General features: G+C 35.6%; 1 protein-coding gene across 1 annotated transcript in view; it reads left to right on the forward strand.

The window, feature by feature from the left end:
* OPHN1 (oligophrenin 1) overlaps window positions 1–19,817 on the forward strand; it is a gene marked incomplete at its 5' end in the record, with an annotated part of 228,896 nt that overhangs the window by 156,801 nt on the left and 52,278 nt on the right. Inside the window, 3 exons of the mRNA XM_080795513.1 lie at window positions 644–677; window positions 1,189–1,251; window positions 2,610–2,684. Coding sequence (XP_080651639.1) covers window positions 644–677; window positions 1,189–1,251; window positions 2,610–2,684 — 172 coding nt within the window. The remainder of the gene's footprint in view (window positions 1–643; window positions 678–1,188; window positions 1,252–2,609; window positions 2,685–19,817) is intronic.

Consider the following 19,817-nt stretch of genomic DNA (forward strand, 5'->3'; position numbering starts at 1 on the left):
CATCTGCTCCAATCCTCATCATTTTAGAGATACGAATCTTGAAGTATAGACAATGAGAAGGACATGCCCAAGATATCCTAATGAGGTAGAGGTGGAGCCAGGACTAGACTTTGTTGAGGATCTCCCCTTTGGTCTCTCATGTAGCTCTTACAGTGTGTTCTTCAATATGACTCAAGACAAATCTTGATCAGTGCATGGATGTCTTTCAGCTGGACACTTGCTTTTCTACAGAGAAACACCCATTAGTTAGCCTTTGGGGTAGGAGGTTGGTATTGGAAGTATTTACATTTTACTACCAATGCCCATTAGCCATGTATCCATTAGAAAACTGTTTCTTTTCTCGCATGCTCTCTTGCTCCATCAGAAAAATTCTCCAAGCTTTACGTAAGTAAATTTCTAAGATGGGTAGGCTACAACTTCAGCTGCAGTGAGCTACTTGGAATCTGCTTCAGAGATTGTTAATCCAAGTGTTTTCTGGGGACCTAGGCAAAGATTCTGTTTAGTCCAGTTTTTCATCTTATTAAAGCTTCAAAGTCACTAATGGTTTTGATGGACTACCTGGGGAAAGAGATTAGTATTATTTGCCACACTTACCTATAGTGATTGACAATAGCCATGGCTTTTTCTTTCTCTTCTTTTGTAGATCTACCACAGCCCCATAACAAAACAGGAAGAAAGTGAGTCAAATTTATGATCTATTGACATTACAAACTGCTCGCTGTCCTAATCAGTTAATATTCTGTAATATTGATGCAAATGTGTTTGTTGATGACTCTGTGTGGAATAAAATTCATACCTATTTTTTTTAATATGTCTACTTAGTGAAATAAGGAAGTCACTTTATCTTAACTTATGGTATAGGTAGTAATAGTAATATAGAGAAGAACATTATATCTTTCTTATTCTAAACACATGATAGAAATTATGAGCATTTCTACCCTAACATTTCATGTTTGATGTTGTTCATGCCTAAAATAAACCTTATGCAAAGAGATCAGTAACAGCGTTTTGTGTTAGAAGAGTAAAAAACTCTTTGAAGGGGAAAAAATATTTCTATTTAAGGGTATTAGAGATGAAAAACCATACCCCTTAGTCTCTCACTGCAGTCTCCTAGCATGATCAATAAATGTTTTGTAAGTAAAGCTTGTTATAGCAGGATCTAACTCTGTTTTCCTTTATTTCAAACAGTGGAACTGAATGAAGTGGGGTTCAAGTTTGTTAGGAAGTGCATCAATGTCATTGAGACCAAAGGTAAGAAATGAACCAGAGTATTGGCGGTGTTTGAATTTGGTCACTCTGAATTTATTCTAGGGCAATTTCTTAAAATTAGCAATGATGTTGTTTGTTGGTCAGGACTCATTTTAGCAATAAAGACTATGTATAAACCTGGAACACTAGACATAAGTTTCTAAAATTCCAGCAAATTTCAAGCCAGTGGTATCCAAGCATATTGGGATCATTTGTGGTTTCCTGAATTTAAAGAGAAAGAGCTTAATTAATCAAATGGTACAAAGTTCTAAGATATACAAGTTAATTATGTCCTAGAGATATGGTGTACAGCATAAAGCTGTAGTTAACAATACTGTGTTGCAGACTTTAAAATGTGTTAAGACGGTAGATCTTATGTTAAGAGCTCTTATCACAACAATATAATGAATAAGGAGGGCTGCAGGAAAATTTTAGAGGTGATGGGTATGTGATGGGTAGATTGTGGTGATGGTTTCACTTATCTCCAAACTCACCAAGTTGTGTATATTAAATATGTACAGCCTCTTGTATTTCAAAAAAATAAATAAAGAGAAAGAGCTTCCAACATCTTATAAGATATTCTAAAATACTACTGAGCACTCCTCAAGTAATGTTATTACCATTCCACCACAAATAAATAAGAGTTCAATTTCTACCACAATACATATCAGTTTAGGAGCACCTGGGTGGCTCACTGGGTTAAGCCTCTGCCTTCGGCTCAGGTCATGATCTCAGGGTCCTGGGATTGAGCCCCACATCAGGCTCTCTGCTCAGCAGAGAACCTGCTTCCCTCTCTCTCTCTCAGGCTACCTCTCTGCCTACTTGTGATCTCTCTCTCTTTCAAATAAATAAATAAAATCCTTAAAAAACTCTAACTCTCTAGTCTCTCTCTGAGAATTGTTAGAATGTAGGCAGTTAGTATATGAGCCAAGCCTCTCTGTTTCACATATGCCATAGTCCATCCCTTTCTTCCTTTATATCACTGCTCACGGGCAACTTGGAGATTGGTATTTCCTCCTTTTTCAGTTAAACCCTAGCTCCCTTCCAAGATGGCGGCACTTTTCCCAGCCACCTGCTGCTACCCACCTAAGCATATTTTTCTTTTTACTATAGAGTATATTCGGCTTCTGTTCATATTAATGAAATTTTGGTATAATCCAAATGAAAGTATAGAGAGAATAATTTGGAGAGAGGTTTCAAAACTGTTGCCCTATTGCAGGGGAAGGCTGGAGAGCTTGGAGAGGGTAGGGAGACACTTTTCTGTTTGAACTGACTAGGATGTAAGTACCTACTTTCTCTACCCTGAGGGAAATGAAAGCTCTAGCTGTGGAAACAAAACTGACTTCAATTTCTTTCCCTAGGGATCAAGACAGAGGGATTGTACCGTACTGTGGGCAGCAACATTCAGGTTCAGAAGCTGCTGAATGCCTTTTTTGGTAACAATTTTAATTTCATAATTCTTATTGGAAATTGTGTATTAAAAATAAATGTGACTAAAAGAGAAAGGAGACATTGCTAAAAAAAGGTTGTAGAATGTTTAAGAAATATTTTCAAAGGAAAAATATACACATATTTGCCTACCCTGGCTCAGAGACAATCTTGCATTGAAACAACTAACATTTCTCCTTCTCCACATTATCTTGACACCTGAGAACCTTTGCAGTCTGGCTTCTACCCCAACCTCTCCACTGGAACTACTTTTGCCAGGCTTAGAAGGTATCACAGCAGATATTCACAGCAGACAGTTCTCAGTCTGTCTTGCTTAAAGTTTTGAAGGTATTCACGGTGGACGGTTTTCACAGTCTATCTGGCTTGATCTCCTTGTTGACTACTCCCTCCTTTTTGAAACTTTCTCCCTATGTGACTTCTGTGATTCAACATCTTGTGATTTTTCTAAAATCTTGTGTTAGAACTTTCAAGTGACTCTTTTCAGGTCCTTTTTCTTCTCATCTTATAAATCTTGGCTGGGTATTTTCCAGCATTCCCTCTTTGTCACCCTTTGTTTTTTCCTCTACATGTATTCCTAATGAAAAAATATTAACTTGGTTACGCATGTCATTTTTTCACTTTTTACATGTCTAGTAATTTTTAAAGTTTTTATTTAAATTATTTAAATTCCAGTTCATTAAATACAGTGATAGTAGTTTCACATGTATAATATAGTGATTCAATACTTCCATACAACACCAGTTGCTCATCAAATGCAATGCTTAATCCCCATCACCTATTTAACCTATCCCTACCCAACTTTCCTCTGATAGCTATCACTTTGTTCTCTACAGTTAAGAGTCTATTCTTTGTTTACCTCTCTCTTTCCCCCCCCATGCTCACTTGTTTGGCTTCTTAAATTCCACAAATGAGTGAAGTCATATGGTGTTTGTCTTTCTCCGACTGACTTATTTGGCTTAGCGTAGTACTCTCTAGCTCCAACCATGCCATTACAAATGGGAAGAGTTCATTCCTTTTGATGGCTAAGTAATATTCCATTGTGTATATACCACATCTTCTTTATCTATTCATCAGTTGATGGACATTTGGGCTCTTTCCATATTTTGATCTATATTCAAGTGCTGCTGTAAACACTGGGGTGCATTTATCCTTTGAATTATTATTTTTATATTCTTTGGGTGAATACCCAGTAGCACAATTCCTAGATTGTAGGGTAGTTCTATTTTGAACTTTTTGAGGAACCTCCGTATGGTTTTCCAGAGTGATTGCACCACTTTGCCTTCCCACCAACACTGTAAGAGGGTTCCCCATTTCCACATCTTCATCAACACCTGTTGTTTCTTGTGTTGTTAATCTTAGCCATTCCAACTAGTGTGAAGTGGTATCTCATAATAGTTCTGATTTGTATTTCCCTGATGACTAGTGATATTGAGCATTTTTTCATGTGTCTTTTGACCATCTATTTGTCTTCCTGGGGAAAAAAAAAAATGTCTAGTCATGTATTCCCATTTTTTTAAATGATTATTTGTTTTTTGGGTGTTCAGTTTTATAAGTTCTTTATAAATTTTGGATAATAATCCTTTATCAATGTGTCATTTGCAAATATCTACTCCCATTCTGTAGGCTGTCTGTTAGTTTTATTGATCGTTTCCTTTGCTGTGCAGAAGCTTTTTATTTTGATGAAGTCCCAGTAGTTTATTTTTGCTTTTAATCTTTTGCATGTAGATTACTAGTTTTCCCAATATCATTTTTTGAAGACAGTTTTTTTCCATTGATATTCTTTCCTGCTTTATTGAAGATTAACTAACCATACAATTGTGGGTACATTTCTAAGTTTTCCATTCTGTTCCATTGATCTATGTGTCCTTTTTTGTGCCAGTACCATGCTTTCTTGATCACTACAGCTTTGTAATATAATTTGAAGTCCAGAATTGTGATGACTTCAGCTTTGCTTTTCTTTTACAAGATTGCTTTGGCTATTTGGGGTCGTTTGTGGTCCTATACAAATTTTAAGATTGTTTGTTCTAGCTGTGTGAAAAATGATGTTGGTAATTTGATAGGGGCTGCTTTGGGTACTAAAGACATTTTCATAATATTTCTTCTTCCAATCCATGAGCATGGGATCTTTTTCCATTTCTTTGTGTATCTTCAATTTCTTTCATCAGTGTTTTATAGTTTTCAGAGTACACATAATTTACCTTGTCGGTTAGGCTTATTCCTAGGTGTGTTATGCTTTTTTGGTAAAATTGTAAATGGGATCGATTCCTTGATTTCTCTTCCTGCTGCTTCCTTATTGGTATATAGAGATACAGCAGATTTCTCTACGTTGGTTTTGTATCCTGCAACTTTACTGAATTCATTTATTGTTTTTAGCAAGTTTTTGGTGTAGTCTTTCAAGGTTTCTAAATATAGCATCATGTCATTGGCAGGTAGTGACCATTTGACTTCTTCCTTGCCAATTTGGATGCTTTTTTATTTTTTTCTTGTCTGATTGCTGTGGCTAAGATTTCCAGTACTATGTTAAGTGTCAGTGGTGAGAGTGGGCATCCCCTGTTTTTCCTCACTGTATAAGAAAAGCTCTTGGGTTTTCCTTACTGAGAATTATATTAGCTGTGGGTTTTTCATATATGGCCTTTACATTGCTTAGGTATTTCCTCTAATCCTACCTTTTTTAGGATTGTTATCATGAGTATACTTTGTCAAATGCATTTTCTGCATCTACTGAAAGGGTCATGTGGTTCTTATCCTTTCTCTTATTAATCTGGTCTGTCACATTGATTGATCTGCAAATTTTGAAGCACTTGCACCCCAGGAATAAATTCCACTTGATCATGCCAAATGGTCCTTTTAATATACTCTTAAGGATTCAATTTGCTAGTATCTTGTTGAGAATTTTTACATCCGTGTTCATCAAGGATATTTAACTGTAGTTCTCTTTTTAAGTGGAATCTTTATCTGCTTTTGATATCAGGAAAATGCTGGCCTCAAGGATGAATTTGGAAGTCTTCTTTCCTCTTCTAGGTTTTGGAATAGTTTGAGAAGAATAGGTATTAACTCTTCTTTAAATGTTTGGTGGAATTTCCTTGTGAAGCTCTCTGGCCCTGGACTTCTGTTTGTTGGGAGATTTTTTATTACTGATTCAAGTTTTTAGTGGTTTTCAGTCTGTTCAAGTTTTCTATTTCTTCCTGTTTCAGTTCTGGTAATTTATATGTTTCTGGAAATTTATCTACTTCTTCAAGGTTGTCCAATTTGTTGGCATATATTTTTTTCATAATATTCTCTTATAATTATCTTTCTGTGGTATTGGTTGTTATTTCTTCTTTCTCATTTGTGATTTTATTTATTTGGGTCATTTTTCTCTTCTTTTTAATAAGCCTCGCTAGGAGTTTATCAATTTCATTAATTTTTTTTCAAAGAACCAGCTACTGGTTTCATTGTTCTGTTCTATTGGTTTCTTTTGTTTCTGCATCATTTCTTCTGCTCTAATCTTTGTTATTTCCCTTCTTCTACTGGCTTTAGGCTTCATTTATGCCTCTTTTTCTAGCTCCTTTAGGTATAAGGTTAGTTTGTGTATTTGAGATTTTTCTTGCTTCTTGAAGTAGGTCTACATTGGTATATACTGCCCTCTTAAGAGTATGTCTAGCAATTTTGATAAGATTCTGAAAATCATGGGTATTACATGTCTATTTTGTTGACTTCTATTAAAGAGTATTGAAATTTGTTTTTTAGGTAGTTATTTGTAGATCAGCTATCCATTTGATGCTTCTTTTTAAGCTTGTCAGGACAAATATAAGGTATCTTTTACTGGCTAGGTTAGCCCTACTGCTGAAGTCTATCTTCTTTTGTCTCCTCATTCTTATTGTTTGGAACTTAAACATCTGCCAGCTCTGCATCACTTCTTGGAATTGTTCAGCTTAAAATTCCTTGATATGTCATTGGCTAACCTCGTAGACTTTTTTAAAAAAAGATTATTTATTTATTTTAGAGAGAGAGAGAGAGAGAGAGAGCACATAAGCCAGGGGAGCAACAGAGAGGCGGGCAGAGGGAGAGGGAATGAATCTCAAGCAGACTCCATACTGAGTGCAAAGCCCAATGCAGGGCTTGATCCCATGACCCTGAGATCATGACCTGAGTCCAAATGAGGAGTTGGATGCTCAACTGACTGAGCCACCTAGGTGTCCCTAGCCTCATAGAGTTTTATCTTGGCCACTCATAGCTTAGTATTCAATGGACAGACTCAAGGAGACCCACAGAAGTTTTTTTTTGTTGTTGTTGTTCTTTCTCTGTACAGCTCCCTCTTTTCTGGTATAATGCCCTGCAAATTCTAGCTGCCACAGCCTCTCTGAACTCCAGTCTTTTTCTCTTCCACCTGAGCAAGACTTCCATGCTCAGCTTTGAGTTCTTATTCCTTATGCTACTATTCAGAAAGTACTTTTAGGTAGCAAGGTGTGACAATGGTAGGACTTATTTTATTTGTTTCCCCTTTTTTCAGAGTCATAGACCTATGCTGTCCATTGTCATAGCTCTCTCTTACTTACATTTTGTCCAGTGTTCTTATTGTCATAACAGGAGAGCAAGTCTAGTGCCAGTTACTCCAACATGGCCTGGCATAAAGTCCCTCTGCAGGGTTTTACTAGCACTTCTATGCTGACAGCAGCCAAAAATCTCTAGTCTAGACATCATCTCCTGAGTTCTAAACTCAGTGTCTCCAGTTTCTCACTGAACTTGTGCTTACTAAACATATTTAGGTCATGGCACATTGGAATGATCATATCTATATAGCATAGTCTGTTAAATGAACAATATGGATCATGGCAGAGGTGTTAATCTCCAAAGGCTGAAGGAATCAGAATTGGAATTGTCTTTGTCATAGACTCTCTCTGTATATACATGTTTCACAGATACATATATTTGACATGTCCAGAACTAAACTTAATTGTTTTTATCTTTCTGCAAACCTGCTGTTCTTCCTTTTGTGAATGATAGTGAACTATCTGGTAATCTCAGTTTTCATAAAGCATCAGAAAACAAACTGAGTGTGGAGAGCTACAGTTTGAATAAAGCACATATCTTTGGTCTATTCTGTGATGCATAGCTTAATTTTCATAACCCTGTAGGCCTGACAACCTAACCCTGTTAGTACTTGAGGATGCTACAACATGTAGTAATAGCAGGGTATAGAATTTTTGTATTATAGAGTACATTATTATTGCCTCAGCATTGCTTGCTTTTATCACTTTATATTCTTGACTTAAAAATTCACATAATCCTATTCCTGGCCTTTTACAGCACATTTTATAAGCTATAGGACACTTTTTTATTTGGGAAAGGGCTTAGAGCATGGCCCAGAATATTTAGTTTCTGAAAAATTATTGAACTCAGATTAACTGTGTAGAATTCTCTGTCTAGTATCACTACATTCTTCTTCCTAATATATAATAAGCTGAACCATGTGCCATGCTCAGCATCCTACTGATTCTCTTACAGGCTTCAATAGGGCTGAAATGGTTCCCTCAAATCATACATGGCAATACGATTTGATTCATGTATCATAGAAAGTGGCAGGGTTGGCATATTGCATCTATTCAACATCCAGCTCCAAATATTACTTACTTGAATATCTGAAAAGTAGCCCAAGAATTTCTGGATATAAATATTTATACATACAATATAAAACAGTGTCAGTTTTACATATTTCTGCATGAAAGTGGTAATCCCTGATTCTTTCCCCAATTCCAATTCTAGATTTGGTGATCCTTATTCATTTAGCAAATAATTTGAGTATCTACTAAGGGTCAGGCATTTTGCTCAAGAGTGAACATACCACTAGCATTTCCTACCTTTGTGGAGTTTACATTCTATAGGAAAGACTGACTTTCTGCTAACTTACAATTTATCTTTGTGTGGAGTGATCTCCCTTCTAAGCTTCTTTTATATTATATCTTCTGGGGATTCTCACTGGGATCCTCAAAGTGGTCTTGCTTCTTTTCATCCTTCCCTGATCTATTCCCACACCATTAGGGGCTGGCTGCTTTGGCTTCGTATAGATTCATCATGATCTATTCTGGGAGGAAGAACATTCCTCTCCTTTTACTAGCACAGCATGTTTTCCTCTCTTTTTTCCTTAAGTCTTGTGCTCTATGCCCATCAAAAGTACACTTCCTGTTATGTTTTTTAACTTAAACAACCTTTGGACTCCTTTCTTTATAGTGTTTCCTACAACACATGACTGTGGGCTTTTTTCTGTTGTTTACTAAAGACTTCGTTTCTTTCCCCACCTGAAAATCTGTCTTTTTGACAAATAAAATGCAACACACACTGCAGAGTCAGTGGGAAGGGGAAACACATCCACAATAAATAATTATTTTTCATTCAGTCCACCATTGGGTTAGTCACATTTCTCCCCCACCCAAGATTGTTGCATTATGCTTTATGTTAACATATCCTACAAACTGACAGGAAGCATCTTCACTCATGCTGAATCCATCATAAACCACTCAAGTCACAGAGAAGCTAATCTGATTACCTCAGAAACAGCTTGGTACTGCATCTAAGTGTTGTGCTTCTCCACCTCTTATCAAGTCATTGTCATCTTATTAATGATAATGCCTCTTATAATAATTACATATATTTATATTATAATGTTGATAATTATAATCATGCTCATGACAATACCAGTGTACCTAGCACATTGCAGGTACTCAGTAACTGTTCCTTCACTGGAACTCTAAAATCTTGTGCTCTAGAGAGTATTTCACAATGACTGAAACAGAGGAGTGAGATAGAGCAGGGAGACTAGATGTATTGACATGTGTCCTTTATGAAGTTGATTCTAGCTAGGAAGCCATCCACGAAAATCATTATTTACTGAACTAAACAGAGGAGAAACGAATATAGTGAGTAAAGTAACAAACCATTGGTAAGATGTTACTTATTTAGGTTTTAAAATTTCTCCTTTTATTTTACACTATTAACAGAAAATACATTTAATTTTCAGAAACCAAATGGAGCACCTAATGTAATCATATGTAGACAGTCAAATAGAGTAGAGATGAGAGTAGACTTAAAAAAATCCCTCATACTTAAGTGTTCAGGATCTGAAGAATCAAGTTTAGTATTAAACTCACATATATCTAGACAAATAGATAATAAATATATATCAAAAAGAAGTAACTTCAAATTATATGAGCTCTTTGAGTAACAGAGAAATAATACCCCTAGCGAGTAAAACAAAACCATATCACACTCCACTTTAGGAGCTGCAAAACTTGAACTCTATGCATTTATCTGTAAAGCAATTCTTTAGGTTAATCACTTTTATTATACTCAAGTATAGTGGGGAACTTTACTTTTCAATACATATCAAGGCATTTTTATTCCTAAGGTCAGGTGTGTATATGTGTGCACATGCGCACATGTGCATGTATTTAAAAACTTATATAGGTTCAGCACATTAATCACAATTATACTTAGTAACCTAGATAGGTACTTTGAATATTCTCAGATCATGTGTGCTTTGAACCAGTACTACAAGAGGCTGGAATAATTGGTAAATAGTTATTTAATGTTGTCCTTTTTAAAATTATTTATTTGCCTCCAGTTTTGAAGCTAGAAATAAGGTTTGTGGTCTGAATATTTGTTCTTTATCAATTGTTTTCTTATAAACTGAAAAACAGATACCAAATTCATCTTAGTTCCCAACCAACATATTGCCCTTTTCTAGCATTCTTGTCAATGTGTGAAAAGGGGGATAGAAATATTTGTGTCAGAAGTATCTTAACTTTCAAAAAAAGTTAAATTGTTGACATGTAAATCTGGTAGCCTCCTTAATGTACCTGCTCCCTGCTTCTGGGTTTCTAATCTGGAGAGCCTATCCACTATCTCACCATGAATAAGGAACCGGGGAACTTTTTGCACTAATGTCCTATTGCTACTGTAACAAATCAGTCTTAGGGAGTTAAAATCAAGGTTATTGGTGGGGTTGCATTTATGCTGGAGGCTCTAAAGGAGAATCTGTTCCTTTGCCTTTTGCAGCTTCTAGGAGATGACTGTTTTCCTTGTTTCCTATATGCCAGGCACTGTATCAGGTGATAGGTGTATATCAGTAAAAAAACAGACAAAAATCTCATTCCTCAAGAAGCATAGAGTCTAGCAGCTACCATATAGTTCATGGATATAGTCCTACATTTTCCCCTCAGAATAAACTCTGGAATATCCCAGATCCAGGGTTCTATTGATCCCCACCTGACAGTATAGGCAATTGGAAAAGAGAAATCACAGTGTTCCCTTTTGAATAACCATTCTGCTTCTTGAACCAAGGTCTTTTGTACCATTTATCTGAAGCATATAAGAAGAATATATTAACTTTGGGATAATGTAAATATATTCTTTTTTTTCTGATAGAGAGTGTATATGCCTCATTTCCTCTGTCTGAACTCCACTGGTTCTCATTTTGTTCCTAATCTTATTGCTTATCTTCTGCCTCCTCCTGTCTTGGCTTGTAAACCCCTTTCTACTTTCCTTAGACCAGTCTTACAGTTAATGACATTTCATCCATTGATTTATCCAGTGTTTATTGAACGTCTATTATATTATAGACACTAGTGTTTATGGCTGGTCTTTACCTCTCTTTATCTTTGTTTTTTTTCTCTTGTTCTTCACATATCCCTTGCCTTCTATTTTGATATACTGAGACTATCAATTTACTTTCATGATATGTTTCCCATTAGCTCACACTGGAGACCCTTTCAAATAAAAATAACCAGTCAAGTCAATCAGAAATGAAAGACTAGTCTTCTCTAGATCAAACCTAGTCGTCATCTGGGAAAATTGCATTTATAGAATTCTCAGGTAGGTAATACATGCTGTAGCATCCCTCAGTCTATTTTTTTTCACAAGATTTTTTTCTCTTGGATCTTTAGCAATCTAATATCCAACAAATGACTGACATAAATATTTGTGGAATGAATGAGTGCTGTAAAGATAATCCCAAAAGTCACAAAACTTATGACACAGTGTTAGCCACAGCAAAATCGAGCTATAGTTCCATATTCATATATTTCTCATGTACTTTTTTTGATGAGCCAACTCTCATATACTTTTAATAATGGTACAAATAATTAATTGCCAGTTACATTTAGCAATCTTTCACATACTTTTTCAAATAAAAACAAACATTAGAAATTGGCAAAATTGTAGAATAAGAATGCTCAGCAAATCCCATTGTAGTGTGAGTATACATTCTAAATTGATTTTACAGATTGATCAGTCTATACTTGCACTCTCAATTTTACATTACATGGTAGGTACATGTACTGCTGAAACATAAACTGTGGCATATTAAAAATTTTAAGAGCTAATTTGCGGAAAAATCCTTTTAAATTGAGAAGCATTCTGTCGAACAGTTAGAAAAGAGCTGCAAGGATCTGTAGAAAATGACAATTTTTTTTTTCCTTTAAAACTTTTTTATTGTCATAGAATATATACAACATAAAATTACCATTTTAGCCATTTTTAAGCATACAGTTTTGTGGCATTAATTACATTCACAGTGTTGAGCAAACATTGCCACTATTTATGTACAAAACTTTTTCATTATCACAAACAGAAACTGTATAGCAATTAAACAATAACTCCTCACAATCCACCTCCAACTTTTTTTTTATTATGTTATGTTAGTCACCATACAGTACATCATTAGTTTTTGATATAGTGTTCCAGGATTCATTATTTGCATATAACACCCAGTGCTCATTACAGCACATACCCTCCTTAATACCTGTCACCAGGCTACCCCATCCTCCCAACCCCCACTCCTCTGAAACCCTGAGACTCATGGTTCATCTCCCCCTCTGATTCCCCCCTTCAGTTCTCCCTTCCTTTCCCTAATATCCTCCATGCTATTCTTTATGTTCTACATATGAGTGAAACCACATCTATAAAAAAACTTCTCAAACTCAACACCCCAAAAAACAAATAATCCAGTCAAAAAGTGGACAGAAGACATGAACAGACACTTCTCCAAAAAGACATACAAATGACTAACAGACACATGAAAAAATGTTCAACATCGTTAGCCATCAGGGAAATGCAAATCAGAACCACACTGAGATACCACCTTACATCAGTTAGAATGGCAAAAATTAACAAGGCTGGAAACAACAAATGTTGATGAGGGTGTGGAGAAAGGGGAACCCTCTTACAGTATTGGTGGGAATGCAAACTGGTACATCCATTTTGGAAAACAATATGGAGGTTCCTCAGAAAGTTAAAAATAGAGCTACCCTATGACCCAGCAATTGCACTACTGGGTATTTACCCCAACGATACAGATACAGTGAAAAGAAGGGGCACATGAACTTCAATGCTCATAGCAGCAATGTCCACAATAGCCAAATTGTGGAAGGAGCTGAGATACCCTTCAACAGAGGAATGGATAAAGAAGATGTGTTTCATATATACAATGGAATAGTACCCAACCAACAGAAATGATGAATACACCACTTGTATCAACATGGATGGAACTGGAGGGGAATACACTAAGTGAAATAGTCAAACAGAGAAAATGAAAGACTTTTATAGACAGATGGGAGCAATAACAGGAAGTTATATTAGGGGGAAAGTAGGTTGTTTATTGCAAGGTTACTTCCCTTTAGAGAATGACAGGGGTCTATCAGACATATAATCTAACTAGAGCTGATCAAGTGATTTCTGATGGACTGGTTTAAAATTCCTTTTCTGGGAAAAACAAAATAATAATTAAGTCTCAGTTTGGGCAGTGTGGGGCTTACCATAAGTGACTTCATTTTGGGCCTGTTGTCTTATTTTTTTAAAGAAGTCCACCTCTTTTTAACAGACCCTCAGCCTAACTGAAAGATGCGATCAAAATTTAAAGCACTAGTGCTACTTCCAGCTCCTGCACTGAAGTGCTCACAGGTTTTTCACTTTATATTTTTGTTTTTTTCTTTTTGGAATCTGTGTGGTATTCATATGTCATGACATCAGGTTCACATTCTCTAAGTTGGTCATTCTCTTCACTCTTTTTCTGACATTCTTATCTCAGGGAGTTTATTTTCTTGGTGATTAGCAGCTGTAAGGTTGCATTTAGATTTTGAGAGAATACAATGCATGAGGGATACTACTATGGTCATTACAAGGAAGATAATTCCCCATGTCTGGAGTGTACATTGGAGCCATGGTTCCCAATACCCAAACCAATCAGCATCAAAGAAAGTCAAATAAAGACCCCATTGAAATTGCCTTCTTAATCCAAGTGAGTTGTTCAGTAATCTTATGTAGCTGAGTCTCAACGTTCTTAGAAGCGTCAATCCACGTGCTGCATTTGGTATGAACCATAGCACAAACACCTGCCTACTCAGCTGAAAGATAATCAAAGCCTACCCTATTATCAAGAACAACTTTGTCCAGAGAGTCTAGGACAGTTATTTGTTGGACAGTTATTGCTCAAATAATAGATTCTGGTATAGTCACCAGAGTTAAGGAGCATTATTTTCCTGTGTATTAACAGAAAAAGAAAGTAGTGAAAGGCAAAAGGAATAAAGGCTTCCTATTGGAGATATAGATCCTGATCTACAACCTTGGGAGAGCTCTTCACCTCAAGATGCCATCTACTTCTGGGGAGGAACCTCCCTAGTCAATAGTAATTTTAGATCTCCAGCCAGTGTGCAGCTCCAAGAGTCTGGAGGAGCTTTTATAAATTGGGAGGTTCAAGTTCCAGAAGTTTGACTCCTGTCTGGGTGGTGATGGGGACATAGTATAGTCCCTTTCAAGGAGGTTCAAGAACACTTTTTATTCTTAATGATTCCAAACTAGAAGGGTGGGAGAAACATTGGAAATATTAGTTTGGAAAAATTATAGCTTGAAGCCTGGATAATTGAGGAAAGTAGCAGAATTTAAAATCTACTCCAGTGTAGAGTTATATAACAAAATCTCAATGACAATAAATAGGACTAGAAATAGGTATTTCAGAGTTGTGTTATAATTTTGTAGAGAAACACTCATTTTTTCTACAATCACTCTCACTTCTATCAAAGATAATCCCAGTGAGATTAATTTGTTTTCACAATAAGTCTAGTCTCATTACACTGGCCTGATTATTTATATGAGTGTAGCAAAAGAATGATCGACCATATAGGCTCTTTTTAAATCTGCTTTGTTGGAACTTTTCATAAGTAATCTTAGAGCAGACTTTTTAAACCCTCTCAAGGCTAAGAAACCAAGCCAAAGACTCACCACCAGACTTCTGGAATACATTTAGATTTGGATGAATTCCTCTCTTCATGAGGTCCCCAATATATTCTGGAGTCCCTAGGCCTGCCAGGAAGTAACTTCCTTTACTCACTGGTTAGGCTGCCAGGAATCCTATAAGCAAGGTACCAAGCTTATTTTTCCAAGGGGCTGTATTGAGTCCATAAAGTCAACCTTAGTTCCTTAAAGCTGTCTCTTCATATTTGATTCTATACATATTCTCAAATACAACATTCCAGTCAAAACATTGGTAACATAATCATTGTTTCCAGTTGTGTCTAAGGAGAACAGATTCTTACTGAACTTATTCAAATAACTATATTGCCTTGAAAATAAGAAAACTCAGTAAATTTCCAAATTCTAGAGAATCCAGGTAGAGAGAATCAGTAAATAGTTACATTCTGTTTAAAAAGTTATACTTTATAAAAGTACTATAATTCATAGATAGCTTAAGAGAAAAAGATTTCCTTAATTCTGGATAAAAGAAAACATGAAGGAACCAGTAATGTTTCAAAGAAAAAGCTTTAAAAAATATAATTGCCCTCATTAATTCATTCATCCTCATGTTATTGTTGTTCTACTTAAATCCAATTTTTCCATTAGTTCTGGACATTCCTACTCAGTTCAGGTTTATAATGGTAACATTATTAGAAACCTGTATTCTAGAGTAATTTTCAGATTTTTTCATGAATCTTTCCAAAGAGGAAGTGCTTTTGCAAAGACATCAGAGTAAATAACTGTCTGTAAATGGCAAAAGACAAATGTCTGTGGTTAAAGAGCTGATGATAGTTCACTATAATAGAATTGTCAAAAAAATTTGGTTATTTCTGCGACGTATAACATTTTATGGTAATTACTAGAATTATGACTGATGGAATTATACCAAGATGTATCAGATTTTTAGGAATTTCACATGATTTCTAGATCACTTATATTGATAACATGCATCCATACAATATCACCTAAGAAAGTTTATTATCATTTATCTAACAATATCCCCCATGTAATTTAACATACCAAATAAGCCTAATTAGTTTAACATTTCTCTTTTACAAGGTGAGAGACAAATCCTTCGAGATTTTCCAGGGTCCCTGTGAGAAATCTCAAAGTTAGTTTGAGGTAAAAAAAGATGCCATTTAGAATTTGATTTTGAGAAAGTGTCAAAGTTTCGAGCATTTGATTAAAAGGTATCAAAGATCATTTTGAAATAATATTTTATATATTTAAGCAAAGTGACATAGAAGATGGTAAAGGCAAACACAGAAGGTTACATAGTTCTTTTTTTTTTAAAGATTTTTTTGTTTATTTGAGAGAGAGACAGCGAGACAGGGAACACAAGTAGGGAGAGTGGGAGAGGGAGACGCAGGCTTTCCTGCGGAGGAGGGAGCCCGATGACGTGGGGCTGGATCCCCAGAGCCAAGGATCATGACCTGAGCCAAAGGCAGATGCTTAAGGACTGAGCCACCCAAGTGCCCCAAAGGTTACATAGTTCTGAACAAAATTTAGTTCTGTTAGTATTGAGAAGACTGGGTTTTCTTAATCTTAAAGACCTGATAAAGACAATGTGAAGTATAGTAAGTTATTTTGGTCAGACACAAAATCTTTGTGTTCCTTGTAGATTATTTTATTAAAAGGCAAAGAAAACCCTTTCATAAGTTCTTATCAAGAGCAGACCAATAATCTTGGAAAATTTTTTCCTTTTAGAATATGAAAGAAAATTTTTAGCTTTAGTTTTACATAAGTATACTATTGATATGATAGCTTATTTTTAAAACCCTTATTATTTCTAGTAGTTTTAACTACATATATTAATTAGAATTCTTAACCCTTAGAATCCTTAATTTCTAGTAAAAACCAAGAAGTAAATAATAGTAGATTGGAACATTTATAAGTACCTCTCATAATTTCTTGAAGTATATTCTCCCTCATAGTGAATTTTCCAGAGTGGCACAAAATATATTTAATTATAGACTCACATATCTGTTCCTCTATAAAGGGAAGCCAAAGGTAGATAAACCTATGTTTAATAATTGATGTTTCGGTGTTTTTTTCTTATTTGGAAATGATCTAGATATTCAGTGAATATCCATCATTTAACTTACCTCAGTATAACTTCTATGTTTTATCTTAGATTTAGGAAACTATCTTTAAATAAACATACCATAAATTATAATTATTGTTAAAATATTTACTTTTGATTTTTTGAGTGTAGTTGACACACAATGATACATTAGTTTCAGATGTACAACATAGTGATTTCACATCTCTATACATTATCCTATGCTCACCATAAGTATAGCTACCATCTTTCACCATATAACACTCTTACAATATCACTGACTATATTCCCTGTGTTGTGCTTTGTATTCCTATGCCTTATTCATTCCATAGCTGGAAGCCTGTTTATAAACATTTACTTACATCTATTTAACTTACTTATTTTTAACAATTATGATTGAATTAGTTATGAAAATTTTATGAGATATTACATAGCTAACCATATATTAAGTTTTCTTTCTTGCCGGTTAATTCTATAAGAGAGGTAACACGAGCATATTTGACTTTTAGTAAACCTAGATAGAATAAAAGTATATTTAATGCGGGTAACCTTAAAGACATGCCTGTTTTGTTTAAACCAACAAACTTAAATGAGCTTTTATTTACTGATGGTTATCCTAGTTCTCATGAACTTGAAAAACATTTGGGTTCGTTTCCACACTTCTGAGGGTATACTTGATTTAAATAAATTCTTGTTTGTCTTTAAGTCAATTAAATAGAGCTGTTTATAAATTAAGTTTGCAATATCATCTGGAGGGTAGAAAAAATAACACACATCTATAACATACATATATAGACATTCATAAATGTATAATCACAAAAGGAGATCTTTCATCTTTCATTTTAGCCTAGGGGTGGAGGCCTAAAAAAACTTTCTATCAGGCTCTGAATATAAACTTCCAATTTAGCCAACCTCTGAACATAGAATTACCTTAAAAAAAATCATTTCAGGGGCGCCTGGGTGGCTCAGTGGGTTAAAGCCTCTGCTTTCGGCTTAGGTCATGATCCCAGGGTCCTGGGATTGAGCCCCACATTGGGTTCTCTGCTTCCCCCTCTCTCTCTCTCTGCCTGCCTCTCTGACTACTTACCATCTCTGCCTGTCAAATAAGTAAATAAAATATTTAAAAAAATCATTTCAAATATCTTATCAGGATTCAACTGAAACGAATAGTAAATATTCTTGGCAATATTGAACAACCCTTCGGATGTAAGAATTGTCCCAAAAGAGAAGATGCTACCTCCTAAGATACAGAACTGAAAGAAAGTAATAGCCAAAAAAAAAAAAAAAAAAAAAAAAAAAGATGTAATCAATTCCCCTGAGAGTAGGCAATAGTTGGTAGGACCCTAGATGCAAATCAAATGTGACCTGCATTTCTGTTCAGCCATAGCTAGCTGTAATTGGGGTAAAGACCACATTTCTGTCTGGCCAAATTTGGGAGACTCCCCAACCTGACAATAGTCAAGCCAAACTCTTAGGACACAAAACAAGACAAAGAAGAAGGCAATGGCTGTCCATGGTAAAGATCAACAACCCATGACAAAAGTATCTGAAAGCAAAGTCATGAATCACAGTTCAAAATTTAATTCTTTTTTTTCCCAAAAATTTAATTCTTACAAAAGTTTAATTCTGGAAATCAGAATTTGAGAAGGAAGGGACACTGTAAACGTTTACCTTTCTCTCTGGACCAGGCACTAACAGAGATCTGTGAGAGCTGACTTTGGTAAGAATTCTCACCATTTGCTGGGTTCTGCCCATTTTTCTGGGATCACATCTGTAGACTCTAGAGCAAGTGGGGTGTCCCAGTTGGTATTATCATAGTCACCAGATACTACAGGAGAGGAAAGATAATTTTCCCTCTACTTTTATGGTGAGTGTTTGACTGGAGGCCCATCTATCTCTAGAAGACCTCCTATTTAGGATAAGCGTACTTAGGTTAAAAGTTCTTCATTGTAGTCATTGTAATGCAAGGCTATTTTAGCAAGGTTAATGTGCTTGTTCATCCTTAAAATAAAATTTCATCCATCTGAGGCCTCACACTGGAGCCAGTCCAGCTTAAGTCAGTCTCAGTCTGACCCCACCCAATCTGGCTTCTAAATCAGTCTCTGATGCTGGATGGTTTCCACATCAGACTCAGTCCAGAAAAATATATGCTCAAATAAGGTCTGAAAATTTATAATGCAAATGCTGCAGAGCCAGGATCCAAAAAGGACTTACCCACAAACTCCAGAGGCAGCAAGAAAGCAGCAAGCTCAAGGGACTCAACTGGTACCCTTGTATGGCTGCTTGTTGTTCCTGAACAACAAGCAGGCCTTTGGGAGTCAGTTTCTCCTTCAGATCCTATTTGTGACATCAGCACCATTACAAGATAAAGTGAGGCATATTAAAAACTTTAACTGTAACTGAGCAAAAATCAATTCAAATCAGACATCATGCAGTCTAGCAGATAGAAAGAAGCTCAGAGGAGCTGTACAAAATGAAATACTTTTATGGGCAGAAAGGAGCAGGAACAAGGATATTATACTACCAGAACAGCACGTTGGTTATTGCAGGCTTACTTCCTTTATAAAGGATGGCAGCAGTTTATTAGGCAGATTACCTAACTAGTGCTATAAGGGTATTTCCTGATTGTTTAAAAATTCCATTTTTCTTGAGAGCCAAAACTGTAATTAAGTCTCAGTTTGGTAACATGGACTTAGCATAAGTGATTCCATTCTGGGCCTGTTGTCTTAATTTTTAATAACTCAATATTCTATAGAATACAGAGAAGAGAACTAATAAATCATGACTAAAAGCA

This window comes from Martes martes, assembly GCF_963455335.1.
Source record: "Martes martes genome assembly, chromosome: X".
Classification (NCBI taxonomy): Eukaryota; Metazoa; Chordata; class Mammalia; order Carnivora; family Mustelidae; genus Martes; species Martes martes.